At 46.7% G+C, this 20921-nt stretch overlaps 1 protein-coding gene across 19 annotated transcripts in view; it reads right to left on the bottom strand.

Moving 5' to 3' along the window:
• Positions 1 to 20921, bottom strand: part of dnaaf1 (dynein axonemal assembly factor 1) — a 176868-nt gene that overhangs the window by 14240 nt on the left and 141707 nt on the right. For all 19 annotated transcript variants that reach the window (XM_038807180.1, XM_038807185.1, XM_038807189.1 and 16 more), the window contains one exon: positions 2662 to 2756. In XM_038807180.1, coding sequence (XP_038663108.1) covers positions 2662 to 2756 — 95 coding nt within the window. The remainder of the gene's footprint in view (positions 1 to 2661; positions 2757 to 20921) is intronic.

The raw sequence follows: 20921 nt of genomic DNA, 5'->3' as shown, positions 1-20921 counted from the left end.
ATACCTCACCCCAGACCCACATAGGTGTAAAGGTGCCCGCAAGCAACAGTCACCAGAAAAGGACAGGCAGAGCACGGCTGAGGAGATAGGGAGAACACCTCTCCCCCTCACCAGCACAGGAGCGTCCCTGAACCCCCAGTGCACAGAGGCATGAGGGGGCACCCGGCCGCGAGGCACAAAAACAATAAACACCATCCAGTCCAAAGACTGCAAGAGCAAGTTCTTTCTCCTCCACCTTCAGCCCAGCTACAGGCCAACAAAATCAACCACGTGCTTCACTCCAAGTCAACAAGCAAAAGGCAGCCACTAACAGACACACAGTACCAGGTGTGGCAGTTACAGGCAGGTCTCTTCTCTCTCTCTCCTACTAGCAATTTGCAGCAGCAGGGTCCTCTTCCCCTCCATCCAACCGGTAGCAGCATTGTTCTCCCTTGTCTCAGTACAGGCTTCAAATTCCAGAAAAGGCAGTGAGCATCCAAAATATAACCGTAGGTCTGGAAACAGGGTTACAGCTAAAGCTCAGAGAAAACGCAACCTCCAGCTAGCAGCAAGTGCATCCTTTGGCAAATACATTGTTAAGCCAATTGCATTGGTAAAGACAGGTAATAGGCGTAGGCTCACCTATAACTGACACAATCAACAGGTCCAGGCGATCAAGGGGGTCATCCGGCCAAATCTTATGCCCTTCTACCGTGGCTATATTCGTGGCCTGGTGTCCCTGGAGAGGGAGCATGCGGTGCTTGCTGGCACCATCAAGCCTTCCATGCCCAGTGGGTACCACGGGGACTGCGGTGTTTTATCGACCCCAAGATCACATTTTGGTTTTCATATTTTAAGTTTCCTTTGTAATTTGTTTTCTTTTGATGCAGAGTCCCTTTAAGGGGCTGTTCTCTTGATTTGTCCCTTAGTTTAATTTAGTTTAATTAGTTCAATGTAAAATAGTATAAATGGATACAACTAGAACAGTTGGGGGAGAGGGAACAGAAAGTTATGAGAACCAAGCTGCTCAAGGTAAATGATAAGTTATTCTTTCTCCATATGCAATTATTGGAGGTAGCAGACTGTGCACACAGTGGCAGTAGTATGTACCACTTACACAATGCACTGCAGCAACTCATCAAGCCTTCTAAATGTACGATTTCTACCACCTAAGAAGAACAAAGCTGATGGACAGGAACACCACCAAACTGACTTGGAACTACATTGTCATTCCTTCACAGTCTCTGGGTCAAATCCCAAAAATTGGTTCCCAACAGCACTGTACATGCACCTACACCACATGGCCTGAAGCAGTCAAGAAGACGGCTCACTACCACCTTATCGAGGGCAAATAGAGATGGGCATATAATGCTGACCCACCTGACAGTGACACTCAAATGCCGTGAAATAAATAATAAAACTTTATAAATAGAGGGCTCGTATACAAAAGCAAAGAAGTTATGCTAAACCTTGTAATTTACTGGTTAGATCTCATTTGAAGCACGGTAGCATAAGTGCGTGGGTTCCCAGCGCCAGGGTCCCAGGTTCGATTCCCCACTGGGTCACTATCTGTGCGGAGTCTGCATGTTCTCCCTGTGTCTGCGTGGGTTTCCTCTGGGTGCTCCGGTTTCCTCCCACAGTCCAAAGACGTGCAGATTAGGTGGATCGGCCATAATAAATTGCCCTTTGTGACCAAAAAGGTTAGGAATGGTTATTGGGTTACGGGGATAGGGTGGAAGTCAGGGCTTAAGTGGGTTGGTGTAGACTCCATGGGCCGAATGGCCTCCCTCTGCACTGTATAGGTTTATAAGATGATGAGGGGGATAGATAGAGTGGACGTTCAGAGACTATTTCCTCGGGTGGATGTAACTGTTACAAGGGGGCATAACTATAAGGTTTGGGGTGGGAGATATAGGAGAGATGTCAGAGGTAGGCTCTTTACTCAGAGAGTGGTTAGGGTATGGAATGGACTGCCTGCTGTGATAGTGGAGTCGGACACTTTAGGAACTTTCAAGCGGTTATTGGATTGGCACATGGAGCACACCAGAATGACAGGGAGTGGGATAGCTTGATCTTGGTTTCGGACAAGGCTCGGCACAACATTGAGGGCCGAAGGGCCTGTTCTGTGCTGCACTGTTCTATGTTCTATGTATGTTCTATGTTCTATGAAGCGCTGTATCCAATTCTAGGCACACATTTTGGAAGAATGTCATAACCTAAGAGGAGGCAGAAGAGATTTACCAGAAATGTATCAGGAATTTGGGGCTTCCAGGAGGGACTGGAGATGTACAGGCTGTTCTACTTAGAGCAGAGATGGTCAACAGAAAAATGAATAGAGGTGTTCAAAATCATGACGAGTTTCGATAAGAGCACAAGGGCAGAAACATTAACAATGGCAGGAAGTTCAGTAATCAGAGGACACAGATTTATGGTAATTGGTAAAAGACCCAGGGGCAAGATAAGGGGATTTTTAAAAAAATGTATTGAGCTATTATGATCTGGAATGCACTGTCTGAAAGGTGATGGGAGAATATTCAACATCAATTTTCAAAAGGGAATTGGACATATATCTGAAAAGGAGAAATTCTTTCTTCTATACTGAATGGTTCTATGATATCTTAAAACATTTCCAAAAAACCTTTAGATTTGGTGAACTTTGCTCACTTCTTCAACTTAACTCACATCAATGTACAAATTCCCTTTCCCTTCAATCGTGTCCAGCTTTTCCAGTTCTGGTACTAGAACCCTCTCCGGGGCCACTGTATCTGACGAGATGTCTGGCAACAGAGATCAAAAAGACACATTTGAGTCAGAACATTTCTAGCAGCAGCAGTATAAAATGACAGCTTGAGGAAGTATAATGATTGTTCTTTTGCCACCTTTAGACTTGACTACCCCAGTGCATCTTGGTGCTCACTGTCCTATACTGGTTTCATGTTAAGCAATGCACTGCTTAAAATTTCCATGCTGTTCTCAAATCCTCCCATGGCTTCACCCTTGGTCATCTCTGTAACCTCTTCCAGCACACAAACCTCTAAAATATTCAAATTCATGTCTCCAGACTGTTGTGAATTTTAATCACTCCACCACTCGTGGCTGTGCCTTCAGCTGACTGGGGTTGAAACTCCAGGCTACCCTCTGACCTTTCGCCCTCTTTACCTCTCTTTCTTCCTTTGACGCCCTTTAAAACCTACCTCATTTGTCCTAACACCTCGTTACATGATTTGGCATTAAATGTTATTTGATGGTGCTCACATGAAGTGCATCAGGATATCTTACTATCTTTAACATAATGAAATATCCCAAGCTACTTCACACGAATGTTCTGAAAAATATTTGACAGTGATTCACATAAGATATAATGTTTGGACAGGTGAACAAAAGCTTCGTCAAAGATAAGATTTAAGGAACATTGCAAAGCAGATAATATTCTTTATTAGTGTCTAAAGTAGGCTTACATTAACACTGCAATGAAGTTACTGTGAAAATCCCCTAGTCACCACACTATGGCGCCCGTTTGCTACTGGGGCGAGAATTCAGAATGTCCAATTCACCTAACAAGCACGTCATTCGGGACTTGTGGGAAGAAACCGGAGCACCGGAGGAAACCCACGCAGACACAAGGAGAACGCGCAGACTCCACACAGACAGTGATCCAAGCCGTAAATCGAACCTGTGGCCCTGGATCTGTGAAGCAACAGTGCTAACCACTGTGCTACCACGCCGACCACTGTATACCATGCCGCCCCAGTACCAAACGGCATAAGTGTCAGTATATGAATCAACCTTTGAATCATCGAACACTCCCTCAAAAATGGGGGAGGAGTGGGTTGACTTATAACACCATAAGGCGTAGGGGCAGAAGTAGGCTATTCACCCCATCAAGCCTGCTCCACCATTCAACGAGACCATGACGGATCTGACATGATGATTGTCATGAATTTGCCGAGCAACAGCAATAAAATGAAGTTAACAAAATATAATCGGATGCAAGGTGTCCAGCACCAGGTAGAAATCTGGCTAGGCAGCAGTAGTCAGTGCTGAAGAGCCCTCAATTAGATGCATCTCTCCCAGTATCGAGTTTAGAAAGCAGTTTAGAACGGAATCAAATGTGAATGGCTTATGAGGAGAAACCGCTTACATAGATGATTGGGAAGATCAATGAGGTATACATGTGTTAATGTCTAGAGTCAAGGAATTTGATAGGGATAAGTAGAAGGCATAATCAAAGAGGAACTAAGGTAGAATTGGCCAGACCCTGGAAGGAAGGGAGATAGTTAACATCTATGAAGCTCAGAAAACAGATAAGCTCGCTTTCCAACTAGCAGCCTAGAGGTCAAGTTTACATCAAATAAGCCTCTAAATCTCTTAGCCAAGGCAGTGGAGAAAACCTTCGTAATGACAGTTTTATGGATCTTCACTGGATCATGGTCAAGTGCATTCACGTGGATACATGTGCCATGTCTCAGACGATGATTATTTCATTTCATTTCAATCAAACTTTGAAGCCTCAACGGTTTGCCTGACCTCTAGAAGCATCAGCGGCATAGAGGCAGCAGCCAACAGTCAAACACTCAAGAACTGGGTTTTAGCACTGGGGATAGTCTTGTGACCAAAGGGTGTTTGCGGATCTGGGGAAGGCACCGGCAATGTTCCCGGCAGGGTTCTGGGATTGGGGGTCGAGGGGCTACTGATGTATCCGGGGGTGAGCCTGCAGAACAAGGTTTGCCAGCACAACTGGGTCGCTGGATGGTACACTAAGAGAAGGCAGGACATGTAAGGCTTGGGGGATTTGAGGGTCCTGGGGTGGTAGCCCTGACCGATTGTCGGTCGCTCTCCTTCAATTACTTACAAATACCAAAATGAATGGTGGTGTTGGCCACACAGAGGATGCCCAGGCAGCCAGGTGACAGAGAAGGCAGCAGTGTCGATGCAGGCTGGAGGTAACACACCATGTGCAACGGGCCGCTGCACATTCTGAAGACGCAGCTGCCATCAGGCCGAGAAGGAACCCACACGTTTAATGGATCGGGGGGTCTACAGCAGGTGTTGCACGTGTGGGCACCGCAACCGGACATAGAAAAATACAGCACAGAACAGGCCCTTCGGCCCACAATGTTGTGCCGAACCTTTGTCCTAGATTAAGAACAAATTAATCTACACCCCATCATTCTACCGTAATCCATGTACCTATCCAATAGCCGCTTGAAGGTCCTTAATGTTTCCGACTCAACTACTTCCACAGGCAGTGCATTCCATGCCCCACTACTCTCTGGGCAAATACCCTACCTCTGACATTCCCCCCGATATCTTCCACCATTCACCTTAAATTTATGTCCCCTTGTAATGGTTTGTTCCACCCGGGGAAAAAGTCTCTGTCTACTCTATCTATTCCCCTGATCATCTTATAAACCTCTATCAAGTCGCCCCTCATCCTTCTCCGTTCTAATGAGAAAAGGTCTAGCACCCTCAACATTTCCTCGTAAGACCTACTCTCCATTCCAGGCAACATCCTGGTAAATCTCCTTTGCACCTTTTCCAAAGCTTCCACATCCTTCCTAAAATGAGGCGACCAGAACTGCACACAGTACTCCAAATGTGGCCTGACCAAGGTTTTGTACAGCTGCATCATCACCTCACGGCTCTTAAATTCAATCCTTCTGCTAATGAACGCTGGCACACCATAGGCCTTCTTCACAGCTCTATCCACTTGAGTGGCAACTTTCAAAGATCTATGAACATAGACCCCAAGATCTCTCTGCTCCTCCACATTGTCAAGAACCCTACTGTTAACCCTGCATTCCACATTCATATTTGTCCTTCCAAAATGGACAACCTCACACTTGTCAGGGTTAAACTCCATCTGCCACTTCTCAGCCCAGCTCTGCATCCTATCTATTTTTCTTTGCAACCGACAACAGCCCTCCTCACTATTCACAACTCCACTAATCTTCGTATCGTCTGCAAATTTACTGACCCACCCTTCAACTCCCTCATCCAAGTCATTAATGAAAATCACAAACAGCAGAGGACCCAGAACTGATCCCTGCAGTACACCACTGGTAACTGGGCTCCAGGCTGAATATTTACCACCCACCACCACTCTCTGACTTCTATCGGTTAGCCAATTCGTTATCCAACTGGCCAGATTCCCCACTATCCCATGCCTCCTTACTTTCTGCATAAGCCTACCATGGGGAACCTTATCAAATGCCTTACTAAAATCCATGTACACCACATTCATTGCTTTACCTTCATGCACGTGCTTGGTCACCTCCTCAAAGAATTCAATAAGACTTGTGAGGCAAGACCTATCCCTCACAAATCCGTGCTGACTATCCCTAATCAAGCAGTGTCTTTCCATATGCTCAGAAATCCTATCCCTTTCCATTCCTTTGCCTACCACCTAAGTAAGACTAACTGGCCTGTAATTCCCAGTGCTATCCCTATTCCCTTTTTTGAACAGGGGCACGACATTCGCCACTCTCCAATCCCCTGGTACCACTCCTGTTGACAGTGAGGACGAAAAGATCATTGCCAACGGCTCTGGAATTTCATCTCTTGCTTCCCATAGAATCCTTGGATATATCCTGTCAGGCCCGGGGTACTTGTCTATCCCCAAGTTTTTTTAAATGCCCAACACATCTTCCTTCCTAACAAGTATCTCCTCGAGCTGTCCTCTCCAACAATATGGCCCCCCTCATTCGTAAATACTGAAGAAAAGTGCTCGTTCAAGACCTCTCCTATCTCTTCAGACTCAATATACAATCTCCTGCTACTGTCCTTGATCGGACCTACCCTCGCTCTAGTCATTCTCATATTTCTCACACACGTGTAAAAGGCCTTGGGGTTTTCCTTGATCCAACCCGCCAAAGATTTTTCATGCCCTCTCTTAGCTCTCCTAATCCCTTTCTTCAGTTTCCTCCTGGCTATCTTGTATCCCTCCAGCGCCCTGTCTGAACCTTGTTTCCTCAGCCTTACATAAGTATCCTTCTTCCTCTTAACAAGACATTCAACCTCTCTTGTCAACCATGGTTCCATCACTCGATCATCTCTTCCCTGCCTGACAGGGACATACATATCAAGGACACGTAGTATCTGCATCTACGTGACACGAAGGGTTCATGATGATCGGATTTGGGGAGGGTGCGAGGTGTCAGCCATGTGTCATCTATGATCGAATGTGGGAGGGTGCGAGGTGCGAGATGGAGGTTGGAAATTTGACAGGCGGCAGGTGGAACCCTTGCAGCTCGGTGGCGATCATTGGTCTTCTTCCGACATTGGACGCTGGTCCTCCTGGTCATGCTTCCCGCACTGACAGCTGCTGCCATGGCCTCCCAGGTGGTATGGATGGCCCTCTGACCCATTCGGGGGAATAGGATGCCCCGTCTCTCATTCACAGTATCGGGAAGCCTGTCCAGGTTGGCATCCTCAACGCGAGGAGCAAGTCTGCATACTGCCATGCTTGTGTGCTAACTCGGAGTGAGTGGTAAGGGAGTGTTTAAAAGCAGCTCCCCTTGTTAGCGGCAATACGCTGAGGCGTGAGTCTGGCGAATCAGATGGCAAGATAGCCAGTGGTGGCGAGACGCTCGTGGGGGCTAATTTTCATCACTAATTGCCATTAAAAAAAAATTAAATAAGCGCCGCGATCTCGCCAATGCAGTCGTTGCGAAACACCCAGCCACTAGCACCCAAAATGACACTTAGAAATGTTTCCGGTAAATCGTGCCCAAAGTGTGTGTTTAGTAATTCATCCACCTTAATTGTCTTCCAGTAGAGTTGTCCTGTCCATGTGTTTTTGTCTTTTCTCTACTTTAATAAATAGTCTTTAATAATTGTTACATGATGACTGGGCTATTTATTCTCACTGGGGTTTCACTTGTCTCCTTACACCAAAACAAAACTATACACCCCCATGGACCAGTGTTCCAAGTTGGGATACCCTCGCAGATACAATCAGCGTAATTCATGACATAATTCTGAACCCCACTTTCCCGCTCTGTCCCCATAACCCTTGATTCTCTTACTGATTAAAAATCTGTCTATCGCAGCCTTGAACATACTTAACAACCCAGCCTACACAGCTCTCTGCAGTAAAGAATTCCACAGATTCACTACCCTCTGGGAAGAAATTCCTTCTCATCTCTTTCTTAAATGGGTGACCCCTGAGAATCAGAGAAAAGTTACAGCACAGAGGAGGTCATTCAGCCCATCTTGTCCATCCCAGCCCAAAGATACCCAGCTGCCCTTTCTAATCCCACCTTCCTGCACCTGATCCATAGCACTGTAGTTCACAGTACTTAAGGTACAGATCCAGATTATGATTATTATCTGAGATTATGCCCTCACATCACAGCTGAATGGCTCCCTCCTGCTCCTATCTTCTATGTTTCTATTAGCCTTCCCTATTACCTACTGAATAGCGTGTTAATCTTTTGTGATTGATGCACAAAGATCCCCAAAAACCCTCTGTACTGCAGCTTTCTGCACTCTTTCTCCATTTAAATAATATTCAGCTTCTTTATCCGTTCTGCTAAAGTGCATAACTTCACATTTTCCAACATTATATCCCATCTGTAAAGTTTTTGCCCACTCAACCTACCTAAAACCCTCTTCAGACTTGTGTCATTCTCATCACTTTCCTTCCCACAAATGTTCTGTCATCCACAAACTTGGCAATAGTGCATTCACTTTATTCGTCCAAGTTATTTATATTGTAAACAATTGTGGCCCCAACACTGATCCCTGTGGCACTTCACGTATTACAGGTTGCCATCCTGAAAATGCCCCTCTTATCCAAAGTTTCTGTCTCCTGGTAATTAGCCAATCCTCTATCCATGATAATATATGACCTACAACACCACGGACTCTTATCTTATTAGGTAACCTTATCGAACACTTTTAGGAAATCCAAGTATATTACATCTACTGGTTTCCCTTTATCTATCCTGTTCATCACCACCTCAAATAATTCTAATACAATTGTCAGGCATGATTTTCCCTTCATGTAGCCTTGCTGACTCTTCTTGTTGTATTATGTATTTCTAAATGCTCTCCTACTACATCCTTTACAATGGACTCTAACATTTTCCCAATAAGAGCCAAATGACAGATGTTAAGCTAACTAGCTTATACTTTACATTCTGTCACGCATCTTTTTTGAAAAATGGTGTTACATTGGCAGTTTTCCAATCCTCTGGAACATTTCCAGAATTTAAGGATTCTTGGAAGATCACAACCAGTGTACGAACAATAGAACATAGAACATAGAACGATACAGCGCAGTACAGGCCCTTCGGCCCTCGATGTTGCACCGACATGGAAAAAAAAACTAAAGGCCATCTAACCTACACTATGCCCTTATCATCCATATGCTTATCCAATAAATTTTTAAATGCCCTCAATGTTGGCGAGTTCACTACTGTTGCAGGTAGGGCATTCCACGGCCTCACCACTCTTTGCGTAAAAAACCCACCTCTGACCTCTGTCCTATATCTATTAGCCCTCAATTTAAGGCTATGTCCCCTTGTGCTAGCCACCTCCATCCGCGGGAGAAGGCTCTCGCTGTCCATCCTATCTAACCCTCTGATCATTTTGTATGCTTTTGTATGCAATCTCTATAGCTACTCCCTTTAATATCCTGGATGCAACCCACCAGGTTCAGGGAACGTTTCAGCCTTTAGCCCTATTAGTTTCACCAGTAAATCTTCTCTTTATTTCCTCCCCCCTCTTTCACTCCTTGATTATTTAGTATATTTGGAATGTAATTAGTGTCTTCCACCGTGAAGACTGGCACAAAGTATTTGCTTAACTCCTCTGCCGTTTCCTCATTTCCCATTATCATTTCCCCAGTCTCATTCTCTAAGGGGCCGATGTTCACTTTGGCCTCTCTCCCTTTTTACATATTTAAAGAAGCTCTTGCTGTCTATTTTTATATTACTTGTTAGTTTACCCTCATTGCTTAACTTCTCCCTCTTAATTATTTAAGACCAGCTAGGTAGAAAACAATGATTCTAATTATTTAGAATATTACTCTCCATTGCCACCCCCCCGAAGGGCCTCCTCGCCGGCCCCAGGCCGAAGTTTGGTATACAAGAGAGCTCAGCAGTTCATAGAATTTACAGTGCAGAAGGAGGCCATTCGGCCCATCAAGTCTGCACGGGCTCCTGGAAAGAGCACTCCACCCTATCCCCACAACCCAGCAACCCCACCCAACACTAAGGGCAAATTTGGACACTTAAGGGCAATTTATCATGGCCAATCCACCTGACCTGCACATCTTTGGACTGTGGGAGGAAACCGGAGCACCCAGAGGAAACCCACGCACACACGGGGAGGACGTGCAGACTCCACACAGACAGTGGCCCAAGTTGGAATCGTACCTGGGATCCTGGAGCTGTGAAGCGATTGTGCTATCCACAATGCTACCGTGCTGCCCCAAGTTAAGGGAAAATACCACCCCTCATTACCAGGGGAAAGCATATCCAGAGGAGGTCACCTGAAATGTAGTTGTCCTTATCTTGTGACCTCCCAGAGGGTTATATCATTAACCTTGGAATCAGTGTCCAGTGGATACTGATCTGGGATTTTGGCATGCTCTATGTCTACGGTCGGTGTGGCCGGGGCCAACGGCAGTGACTGGGGCGTAGTTGTCGGTTCGGGCTGGGGTGGTTTTGATCGGAAACCTCTGGAATCAGATCTGGTGTCTCTTGAATGTGTCCTCAGAGGTGGTCCACATGCCGGTTTGACTTGCGTCCTTGAGCCTGTATTCGATATGCGACTTGCCCTGCCTGGGCCAACACAATACCTGGTGTCCAAGTGGCTCCCTCTCCAAACTTCTGGAAGCACACTGAGCCTCCCACAGCGAAGGTGCGCAAGGGCGAACGTTGTCCAGCGCCAGCCTCAGCTCGACCCTGGCCCAGCAGACATTTCTGTCAATGTCCAGGAGGACTAAACTTAAACATGTTTGAAGGCGAAGGCCCATCAACAATTCGGCCGGAGCAATCCCCGTGGTGACGTGTGGCGTTGTCCTGCAACAAAAAATGCAAGCTACGTTTACCATAACCCCGAGGTCTGCTTCTTCATCACATTTCACGCCAAACAATTCGACGTGGGGTGGTATGGGGCAGTGTGCCCATGTCGTATCCTGTAGGCAGCCATGAAAGCCTCAAACTCTGCACTTGTAAATGCTGTCCCATTATCCGAGACCAGCACTCCGGTATCCCATGCATGCTGAACGATTGCAGCCGTTGGTCTATGGTGGTTTGAGCTCTCGTGCTCTGCTTGGAGTGGGCATCTACGACGGTGAGGAACATCACTCCCTGGAGTGCTCCTGTAAAATCGATGTTGAGATGATACCAAGGAAGGCTTAGAACATAGAACATTACAGCGCAGTACGGCCCTCGATGTTGCGCCGACCCGTGAAACCATCTGAAGCCTAACTCACCTACACTATTCCATTTTCATCCATATGTCTATCCAGTGACCACTTAAATGCCCTTAAATTTGGCGAGTCTACTACTGTTGCAGGCAGGGCGTTCCACACCCCTACTACTCTCTGAGTAAAGAAACTGCCTCTGACATCTGTACTATATCTACCACCCCTCAATTTAAAGCTGTCTCCTCTTGTTGGTCATCACCATCCGAGGAAAAAGACTCTCACTGTCCACCCTATCTAACTCTCTGACTATCTTATATGTCTCTATTAAGTCACCTCTCAGCCTTCTCCTCTCTAACAAAAACAACCTCAAGTCCCTGAGCCTTTCCTCGTAAGACCTTCCCTCCATACCAGGCAACATCCTAGTAAATCTCCTCTGAACCCTTTCCAAAGCTTCCACATCCTTCCTATAATGTGGTGACCAGAACTGCACGCAGTACTCCAGGTGTGGCCGCACCAGAGTTTTGTACAGCTGCAGCATGACCTCGTGTCTCCGAAACTCAATCCCCCTACTGATAAAGGCTAGCACACCATATGCCTTCTTAACAGCCCTATTAACCTGCGTGGCAACTTTCAGGGATTTATGTACCTGGATGCCGAGATCTCTCTGTTCATCTACACTACCAAGAATCTTGGCATTAGCCCAGCACTCTGCATTCCTGTTACTCCTTCCAAAGTGAACCACCTCACACTTTTCCGCATTAAACTCCATCTGCCACCTCTCAGACCAGCTCTGCAGCTTATCTATGTCCCTCTGTATCCTATAACATCCTTCAGCACTATCCACAAATCCACCGACCTTCATGTCATCTGCAAATTTACTAACCCATCCTTCTACACCCTCTTCCAGGTCATTTATAAAAATGACAAACAGCAGTGGCCCCAAAACAGATCCTTGCAGTACACCACTAGTAACTGAACTCCAGGATGAACATTTGCCATCAACCACCACCCTCTGTCTTCTTTCAGCTAGCCAATTTCTGATCCAAACTGCTAAATCACCCTGAATCCCATGCCTCTGTATTTTCTGCAATAGCCTACCGTGGGGAACCTTATCAAACGCCTTACTGAAATCCATATACACATCAATCGCTTTACCCTCATCCACCTGTTTGGTCACCTTCTCAAAAAACTCAATAAGGTTTGTGAGGCATGACCTACCCTTTACAAAACCGTGTTGAGTATCGTTAATCAACTTGTTCTTTTCAAGATGATTATAAACCCTATCTCTTATAACCTTTTCCAACATTTTACCCACAACCGAAGTAAGGCTCACAGGTCTATAATTACCAGGGTTGTCTCTACTCCCCTTCTTGAACAAGGGGACAACATTTGCTATCCTCCAGTCTTCCGGCACCATTCTCGTCGACAAAGACGACATAAAGATCAAGGACAAAGGCTCTGCAATCTCCTCCCTGGCTTCCCAGAGAATCCTAGGATAAATCCCATCTGGCCCAGGGGACTTATCTATTTTTACACTTTCCAAAATTGCTAACACCTCCTCCTTGTGAACCTCAATCCCATCTAGCCTGGTCGACTGTACCTGAGTATTCTCCTCGACAACATTGTCTTTCTCCAGTGTAAACACTGACGAAAAATATCCATTTAACGCTTCCCCTATCTCCTCTGATTCCACACACAACTTTCCACTACTATCCTTGATTGGCCCTAATCTTACTCTAGTCATTCTTTTGTTCCTGATATACCTACAGAAAGCCTTAGGGTTTTCCTTGATCCTATCCACCAACGACTTTTCGTGTCCTCTCCTCGCTCTTCTTAACTCTCCCTTTAGGTCCTTCCTGGCTAACTTGTAACTCTCAAGTGCCCTAACTGAGCCTTCATGTCTCATCCTAACATAAGCCTTCTTCTTCCTCTTGACAAGTGCTTCAACTTCCTGAGTAAACCACGATTCCCTTGCTCGACAACTTCCTCCCTGCCTGACAGGTACATACTTATCAAGGGCACGGAGTAGCTGTTCCTTGAAAAAGCTCCACATTTGGATTGTATCCATCCCCTGCAGTTTCCTTCCCCATCCTAAATCTTGCCGAATAGCATCATAATTGCCTTTCCCCCAGCTATAATTCTTGCCTTGCGGTGTATACATATCCCTGCCCATTGCTAAAGTAAACATAACCGAATTGTGATCACTATCACCAAAGTGCTCACCTACATCTAAATCTAACACCTGGCCGGGTTCATTACCCAGTACCAAATCCAACGTGGCATCGCCCTTGTTGGCCTATCTACATACTGTGTCAGAAAACCCTCCTGCACACATTGCACAAAAACTGACCCATCTATAGTACTAGAACTATAGTATTTCCAGTCAATATTTGGAAAGTTAAAGTCCCCCATAACAACTACCCTGTTACTCTCGCTCCTGTCGAGAATCATCTTTGCAATCCTTTCCTCTACATCTCTGGAACTATTCGGAGGTCTATAGACAACTCCCAACAGGGTGACCTCTCCTCTCCTGTTCCTAACCTCGGCCCATACTACAGTAGATGAGTCCTCAAACGTCCTTTCTGCCGCCGTAATACTTTCCTTGATTAACAGTGCCACCCCCCCCCCCCCCCCCCCCCCCTCTTTTACCATCTTCTCTGTTCTAACAGAAACATCTAAATCCTGGAACCTGCAACAACCATTCCTGTCCCTGCTCTACCCATGTCTCCGAAATCGCCACAACATCGAGATCCCAGGTACCAACCCATGCTGCAAGCTCACCCACCTTATTCCGGATGCTCCTGGCGTTGAAGTAGACACACTTCAAACCAGCATCTTGCTTGCCGGTGTCCTCTTTCGAACTTTTAACCCTATCACTGACCTCACTACTCTCAACATCCTGTACACTGGGACTACAATTTAGGTTCCCATCCCCCTGCTGAATTAGTTTAAACCCCTCCGTAGAGCACTAGCAAATCTCCCCCCCAGGATATTGGTACCCCTCTGGTTCAGGTGAAGACCATCCTGTTTGTAGAGGTCCCACCTTCCCCAGAATGAGCCCCAATTATCCAGGAAACCAAAACCCTCCCTCCTGCACCATCCCTGTAGCCACGTGTTCAACTCCTCTCTCTCCTTATTTCTCACTTTGCTTGGTCATTCCCATGTGTGGAGCGGTGCCACTGGAAGCAACTTCTGTGCTCCTGGCACGGTGTGCAACACTGGGCCACCTTCTCAATATCTGCATCTAATCCTGGTCACCAAATGTAGCAGCGGGCCAGCATTTGGGGAGGATGTGGCATAGTGGTATTGTCACTGGACTAGTAAACTAGAAACCCAGGGTAATGCTCTGGGGTCCCAGGTTCGAATCCCGCCACTGCAGATGGTGAAATTTGAATTCAATAAAAATCTGGAAATAAAAGTCTAATGATGACCATGAATCCATTGCCAATTGTAAAAACCCACCTTGTTCGCCCATGTCCTTTAGGGAAGGAAATCTACTCTCCTTACCTGGTCTGGCCTACATGTAACTCCAGATCCACAGCAGAGTGGTTAACTCTTAACTGCCCCCTCAAGAGCAATTCCATGCTCGGGAACCACTATGCACGTCCCCACAATATGACGCCATCTTTGATGCTCATCTCAGGAATTTTCTTATTGAACGCTTTCAGGTAACCCAGCAAGGCGCAGTGTTGGGCCCTATATTGGGCAGCACGGTAGCCTTGTGGATAGCACAATTGCTTCACAGCTCCAGGGTCCCAGGTTCGATTCCGGCTTGGGTCACTGTCTGTGTTGAGTCTGCACATCCTCCCCTTGTGTGCGTGGGTTTCCTCCGGATGCTCCGGTTTCCTCCCACAGTCCAAAGATGTGCAGGTTAGGTGGATTAGCCATGATAAATTGACCTTAGTGTCCAAAATTGCCCTTAGTGTTGGGTGGGGTTACTGGGTTATGGGGATAAGGTGGAGGTGTTGACCTTGAGTAGGGTGCTCTTTCCAAGAGCCGGTGCAGACTCGATGGGCCGAATGGCCTCCTTCTGCACTGTAAATTCTATGATATTGGATTATATGTCGCACCCGTGACAACTGCGAGTCCATCTGCGGATGCGGGAGGCCGTAACTGGTGAAGAATCCAAGAAATGGAGTGCGGCTATCACTTCATCAGTTCATGTTGGTGTACATGGCCTGGTGGGAAGAGGAAGGCAGCTCAAAGCATCGGCATGAGGTATTGCAGATGCGGAATAGTGTTCCAAAATGTACTGGTAAGTCACTAACAGTGGAGCCCACCGCTGGATCCTGGCTGATGCAATGGGGGGCATCGCTAGATCCTTTTTCAGTCATCCCAACAGGGGCTTGTGGTCGGTGTAGATGACAGGTGGGTTTTTACAAATGTAGGTGCACTGATGGAATTTCTTAATTCCAAATACCATTGCCAAGCCTTCTTTCTCGATCTGCACTTAATTTTTCTCAGGGTTGGCCAATGTCCGTGACGTGAAGGGGCGCTCTGACCAATCATCCATTTGACTGGCGAGAATGGTCCCGATCGCTTAGTGGGGGGAGCATCGCACGTTAACAACAGCGGTTTGGTTGGGTCGAAATGAGTTTACAGGTGGGATGATGACAGTTGTTTCTTCACCGTCACGAAAGCTGTTTCCTGGGCCTGGGACCACTCCCAACGTTGACCTTTCTTTAGCAGACGTGGAGGGTGGCCAAGATTGTGGCGAGGTTCAGAATAAATTTTCCGTAGTAATTCACTCAGCCCACAGACAAGTGGCACTGAGGGCTGACGAATGGCCTGTATTCCTCCATAGGATGTAACCCATGGCGCTCTACCAGATAACCTAGGTAGGTAACTTCAGTTGCGTTGAATATGCATTTTACCCAAGGAGGCGGATCCCTGCTTCCTCAAAACAGTGGAGGACCTTGGCCAAATTTTCCTGATGCTCCCGGTCCGACGTCGTCAAGGTGCACTGCCACTCTTGGGTGTCTTTGCAGGATGTTTTGCATTACATGCTGTAAGAATACACAAGCGAGGAAACCTCGAAGGGAAGCCGGGTGTACTCGTATAGTCCTCGGTGTGTGTTGATGGTCATGAACCTCGGGGCCACAGGTAGCTGCAGGTATGCATGGCTCATATCCAATTTGGAAAACATCCGACCACCACTGAGCTTGATGTATAGGTCTTCTAGGTGAGGGACAGGGTAGCGATCCAGGTGGGAGACGGGACTGACCATCATTTTATAATCTACGCCGAACCGGATGGAGCTGTTGGGTTTCATCATCGGCACGGCCAGTGCCTCCCAGTCAGAGAACTGGGCAGCACATATTATTTTCAACCCCTGAAGTCAGTCTAGCGCTGCATCCACTTTGGAATGTAGTACATACGGGATAGGCCGAGCACGGAAATATTTTGGATGGGCATTTTGGTCAATGCTGAAGCAGGCCATCGCCCCTCTGATGTTGCGTAACGCTCTTGGAACACGGTCCAAGCGGGTACATTCGGCAAACCCTTTGCCATTTCAAACGAAGGCCACAACGTAGCCAGTCACGGCCAAGTAAATTTGGGACACTGCCATTTATTACCACTAACGGGTGGTTCATAGTCTTTCATAGAATTTACAGTGCAGAAGAAAGCCATTCGGCCCATCAGGCCTTCACCGGCCCTTGGAAAGTGCACCCGACTTAAGCACACACCTCCACTCTATCCACGTAACCGAGTAACCCCACCTAACCTTTTTTCGACACTAAGGGCAATTTATCATGGTCAATCCATCTAACCTGCACATCTTTGGACTGTGGGAGGAAACCCACGCAGACATGGGGAGAACGTCTGTTGACCGCACTCCACCATGACCACTGTGCTTGCTATTACCAGTGGTTCACCCGTGCAGATTGAGACGGGCGTTGGTGTCCAAAAGGACCAGCGCCTGGAGGCCAGAACGAATGTGGTTGAAGGTCTGGCGGCTGATACTGCTGCGCTCGTGTCTAACTCCATTTGGTTGGAATGTCCGTTCACTTGTAACGTTGGGTGGATGAGGGCAGCCCGAGACAAGGACGTGCAATGCAGCCTACATCCTCTTTGTCGTCCACGTAGTGGCCATTGTCCCTTTGGTGGCAGTCGAGCCTGGTGGGTAGTGGGACAGAGACCAGCTGACATAATGCGAGTGGCCGGCAGCTGAAAAAGATATTCCCATTCACTGTAGTCAGGGGAGGGGGGTCTGCAGTGTTCTGGGTCTTGTCGACGGCCTGTGTCCCTGGAAGGGGGGGTCCAACTGTCTAGACTGCCTCTCGGGCTGCGTGCAGTTTTGCGGCTGAGGTTCCTCAGAGTTCCTAGAACCCTATATCCGCACCTACACGGGAGATGGATATCTCCACGGTGCGTTGCAATGTCAGGTGAGTTACCTCCAGAAGTTTTCGTTGTGTGCTGGCGTCGTTGATTCCACATACAAATCAGTCTCTCAGTGATTCGTTATGCGTGGTGTCAAATTTGCAACTTTCTGTCTTAATTTTTTATTTCTTTTTAATAATTTATCCAATTAATTTTTTACAATTAAGGGGCAATTTAGCTAGCCTGAACATCTTTGGGTTTGGGGGCCGAAACCCACACAAACACATGGAGAATGTGCAAACTCCATGCGGACGGTGACCCAGAGCCAGGATCGAATCTGACACTTCGGCGCCTTGAGGCAGCAATGCTAACCACTGCGCCACCCTGCTGCCCTTAGCTTTCTGTCTTAATGAGTACTTTGCATCGATATTCACCACGGAGAAGGACATGATGGATGTTGAGGTCAGGGATAGGTGTGTGAACTTTCTTGAGAACGTCAATATATCAAAGGAGGAAGTGTTGAGTATCCCAAATTGCATTAAGGTAGACAAGTCCCCAGGACCGGATGGGATCTATCACAGGTTATTGCAGGAAGCAAGGGGAGAAATAGCTGGGGCCTGACAGATATCTTCACATCCTCACAGGCGAGGCTCCAGAGGACTGATGAATAGCCAATGTTGTTCCCTTGTTAAAGAGGGGAACTGGGACAATCCAGCAAATTATAGGCCAGTGAGCCTGACATCAGTAGTTGGGAATCTTTTGGAAAAGATACTGAAGGACAAGATATATGCACATTTGGAGGAAAATGGACTAGTTAATGACAGGCAGAATAGTTTTGTATGGGGAAGGTCATGTCTCACCAAATGATTGAGTTTTTTTGAAGAGGTGACAAAGAAAATTGATGAAGGAAGGCTGTGGATGCAGTTTATATGGATTTCAGTAAGGCGTTTGACAAAGTCCCACATCGCAGAGTGGAACAAAAACTAAAATCACGTGGGATTCAGGGTGGGCTGGCTAGATACACAACTGGTTTGGTTATAGAAGACAGAGTAGAGGTGGAAGGGTGTTTTTCTGAATGGAGATCTGTAGCTAGTGGTGTTCCGCAGGGATCAGTGCTGGAACCTCTGTTGTTTGAAGTATATATAAATAATCTGGAGGAAAATTTGGGTAGTCTGATTAGTAAATTTGCGGATGACACGAAGATTGGCGGAGTTGCTGATGGTGCTTATGATTGTCAGAGGATACAACAGGATAGATTGGAGACTTAGGCACAAAAAAGGCAGGAGGAGTAAAATCCAGACAAATGAGAGGTGATGCATTTTGGAAGATCAAATCTAGTTATGAATTATACTGTAAATGACAGAACCCTTGGGAACATTAATATATAGAGGGATCTGGTTGAAGAAACTAAGATTGTTTTCACTGGAAAGATGGTTGGAGAAGTAGGCTGCAAGGGTTGGGCACACTGGATATGTGGAGCTTGTTCAAGGAACAGCTATTGCATGTTCTTGATAAGTACGTACCAGTCAGGCAGGGAGGAAGGGGTCGAGCGAGGGAACCGTGGTTTACCAAAGAAGTGGAATCTCTTGTTAAGAGGAAGAAGGAGGCCTATGTGAAGATGAGGCGTGAAGTTTCAGTTGGGGCGCTTGATAGTTACAAGGAAGCGAGGAAGGATCTAAAGAGAGAGCTGAGACGAGCAAGGAGGGGACATGAGAAGTCTTTGGCAGGTAGGATCAAGGAAAACCCAAAAGCTTTCTATAGGTATGTCAGGAATAAAAGAATGACTAGGGTAAGAGTAGGGCCAGTCAAGGACAGTGGTGGGAAGTTGTGTGTGGAGGCTGAGGAGATAAGCGAGATACTAAATGAATACTTTTCGTCAGTATTCACTCAAGAAAAAGATAATATTGTGGAGGAGAATGCTGAGACCCAGGCTATTAGAATAGATGGCATTGAGGTGCGTAGGGAAGAAGTGTTGGCAATTCTGGACAAGGTGAAAATAGATAAGTCCCCGGGGCCGGATGGGATTTATCCTAGGATTCTCTGGGAAGCCAGGGAAGAGATTGCTGAGCCTTTGGCTTTGATTTTTAGGTCATCATTGGCTACAGGAATAGTGCCAGAGGACTGGAGGATAGCAAATGTGGTCCCTTTGTTCAAGAAGGGGAGTAGAGATAACCCCGGTAACTATAGGCCGGTGAGCCTAACGTCTGTGGTGGGTAAAGTTTTGGAGAGGATTATAAAAGATACGATTTATAATCATCTAGATAGGAATAATATGATTAGGGATAGTCAGCATGGTTTTGTGAAGGGTAGGTCATGCCTCACAAACCTTATCGAGTTCTTTGAGAAGGTGACTGAACAGGTAGACGAGGGTAGAGCAGTTGATGTGGTGTATATGGATTTCAGTAAAGCGTTTGATAAGGTTCCCCACGGTCGGCTATTGCAGAAAATACGGAGGCTGGGGATTGAGGGTGATTTAGAGATGTGGATCAGAAATTGGCTAGTTGAAAGAAGACAGAGAGTGGTAGTTGATGGGAAATGTTCAGAATGGAGTTCAGTTACGAGTGGCGTACCACAAGGATCTGTTCTGGGGCCGTTGCTGTTTGTCATTTTTATAAATGACCTAGAGGAGGGCGCAGAAGGATGGGTGAGTAAATTTGCAGACGACACAAAAGTCGGTGGAGTTGTAGACAGTGCGGAAGGATGTTGCAGGTTACAGAGGGACATAGATAAGCTGCAGAGCTGGGCTGAGAGGTGGCAAATGGAGTTTAATGTGGAGAAGTGTGAGGTGATTCACTTTGGAAAGAATAACAGGAATGCGGAATATTTGGCTAATGGTAAAATTCTTGGTAGTGTGGATGAGCAGAGGGATCTCGGTGTCCATGTACATAGATCCCTGAAAGTTGCCACCCAGGTTGATAGGGTTGTGAAGAAGGCCTATGGTGTGTTGGCCTTTATTGGTAGAGGGATTGAGTTCCGGAGCCATGAGGTCATGATGCAGCTGTACCAAACTCTGGTACGGCCGCATTTGGAGTATTGCGTACAGTTCTGGTCGCCTCATTATAGGAAGGACGTGGAAGCTTTGGAACGGGTGCAGAGGAGATTTACCAGGATGTTGCCTGGTATGGAGGGAAAATCTTATGAGGAAAGGCTGATGGACTTGAGGTTGTTTTCGTTAGAGAGAAGAAGGTTAAGAGGTGACTTAATAGAGGCATACAAAATGATCAGAGGGTTAGATAGGGTG

This window comes from Scyliorhinus canicula, chromosome 9 (genome assembly GCF_902713615.1).
Source record: "Scyliorhinus canicula chromosome 9, sScyCan1.1, whole genome shotgun sequence".
Taxonomy (NCBI): Eukaryota; Metazoa; Chordata; class Chondrichthyes; order Carcharhiniformes; family Scyliorhinidae; genus Scyliorhinus; species Scyliorhinus canicula.
This window is presented reverse-complemented; position numbering and strand designations above follow the sequence as displayed.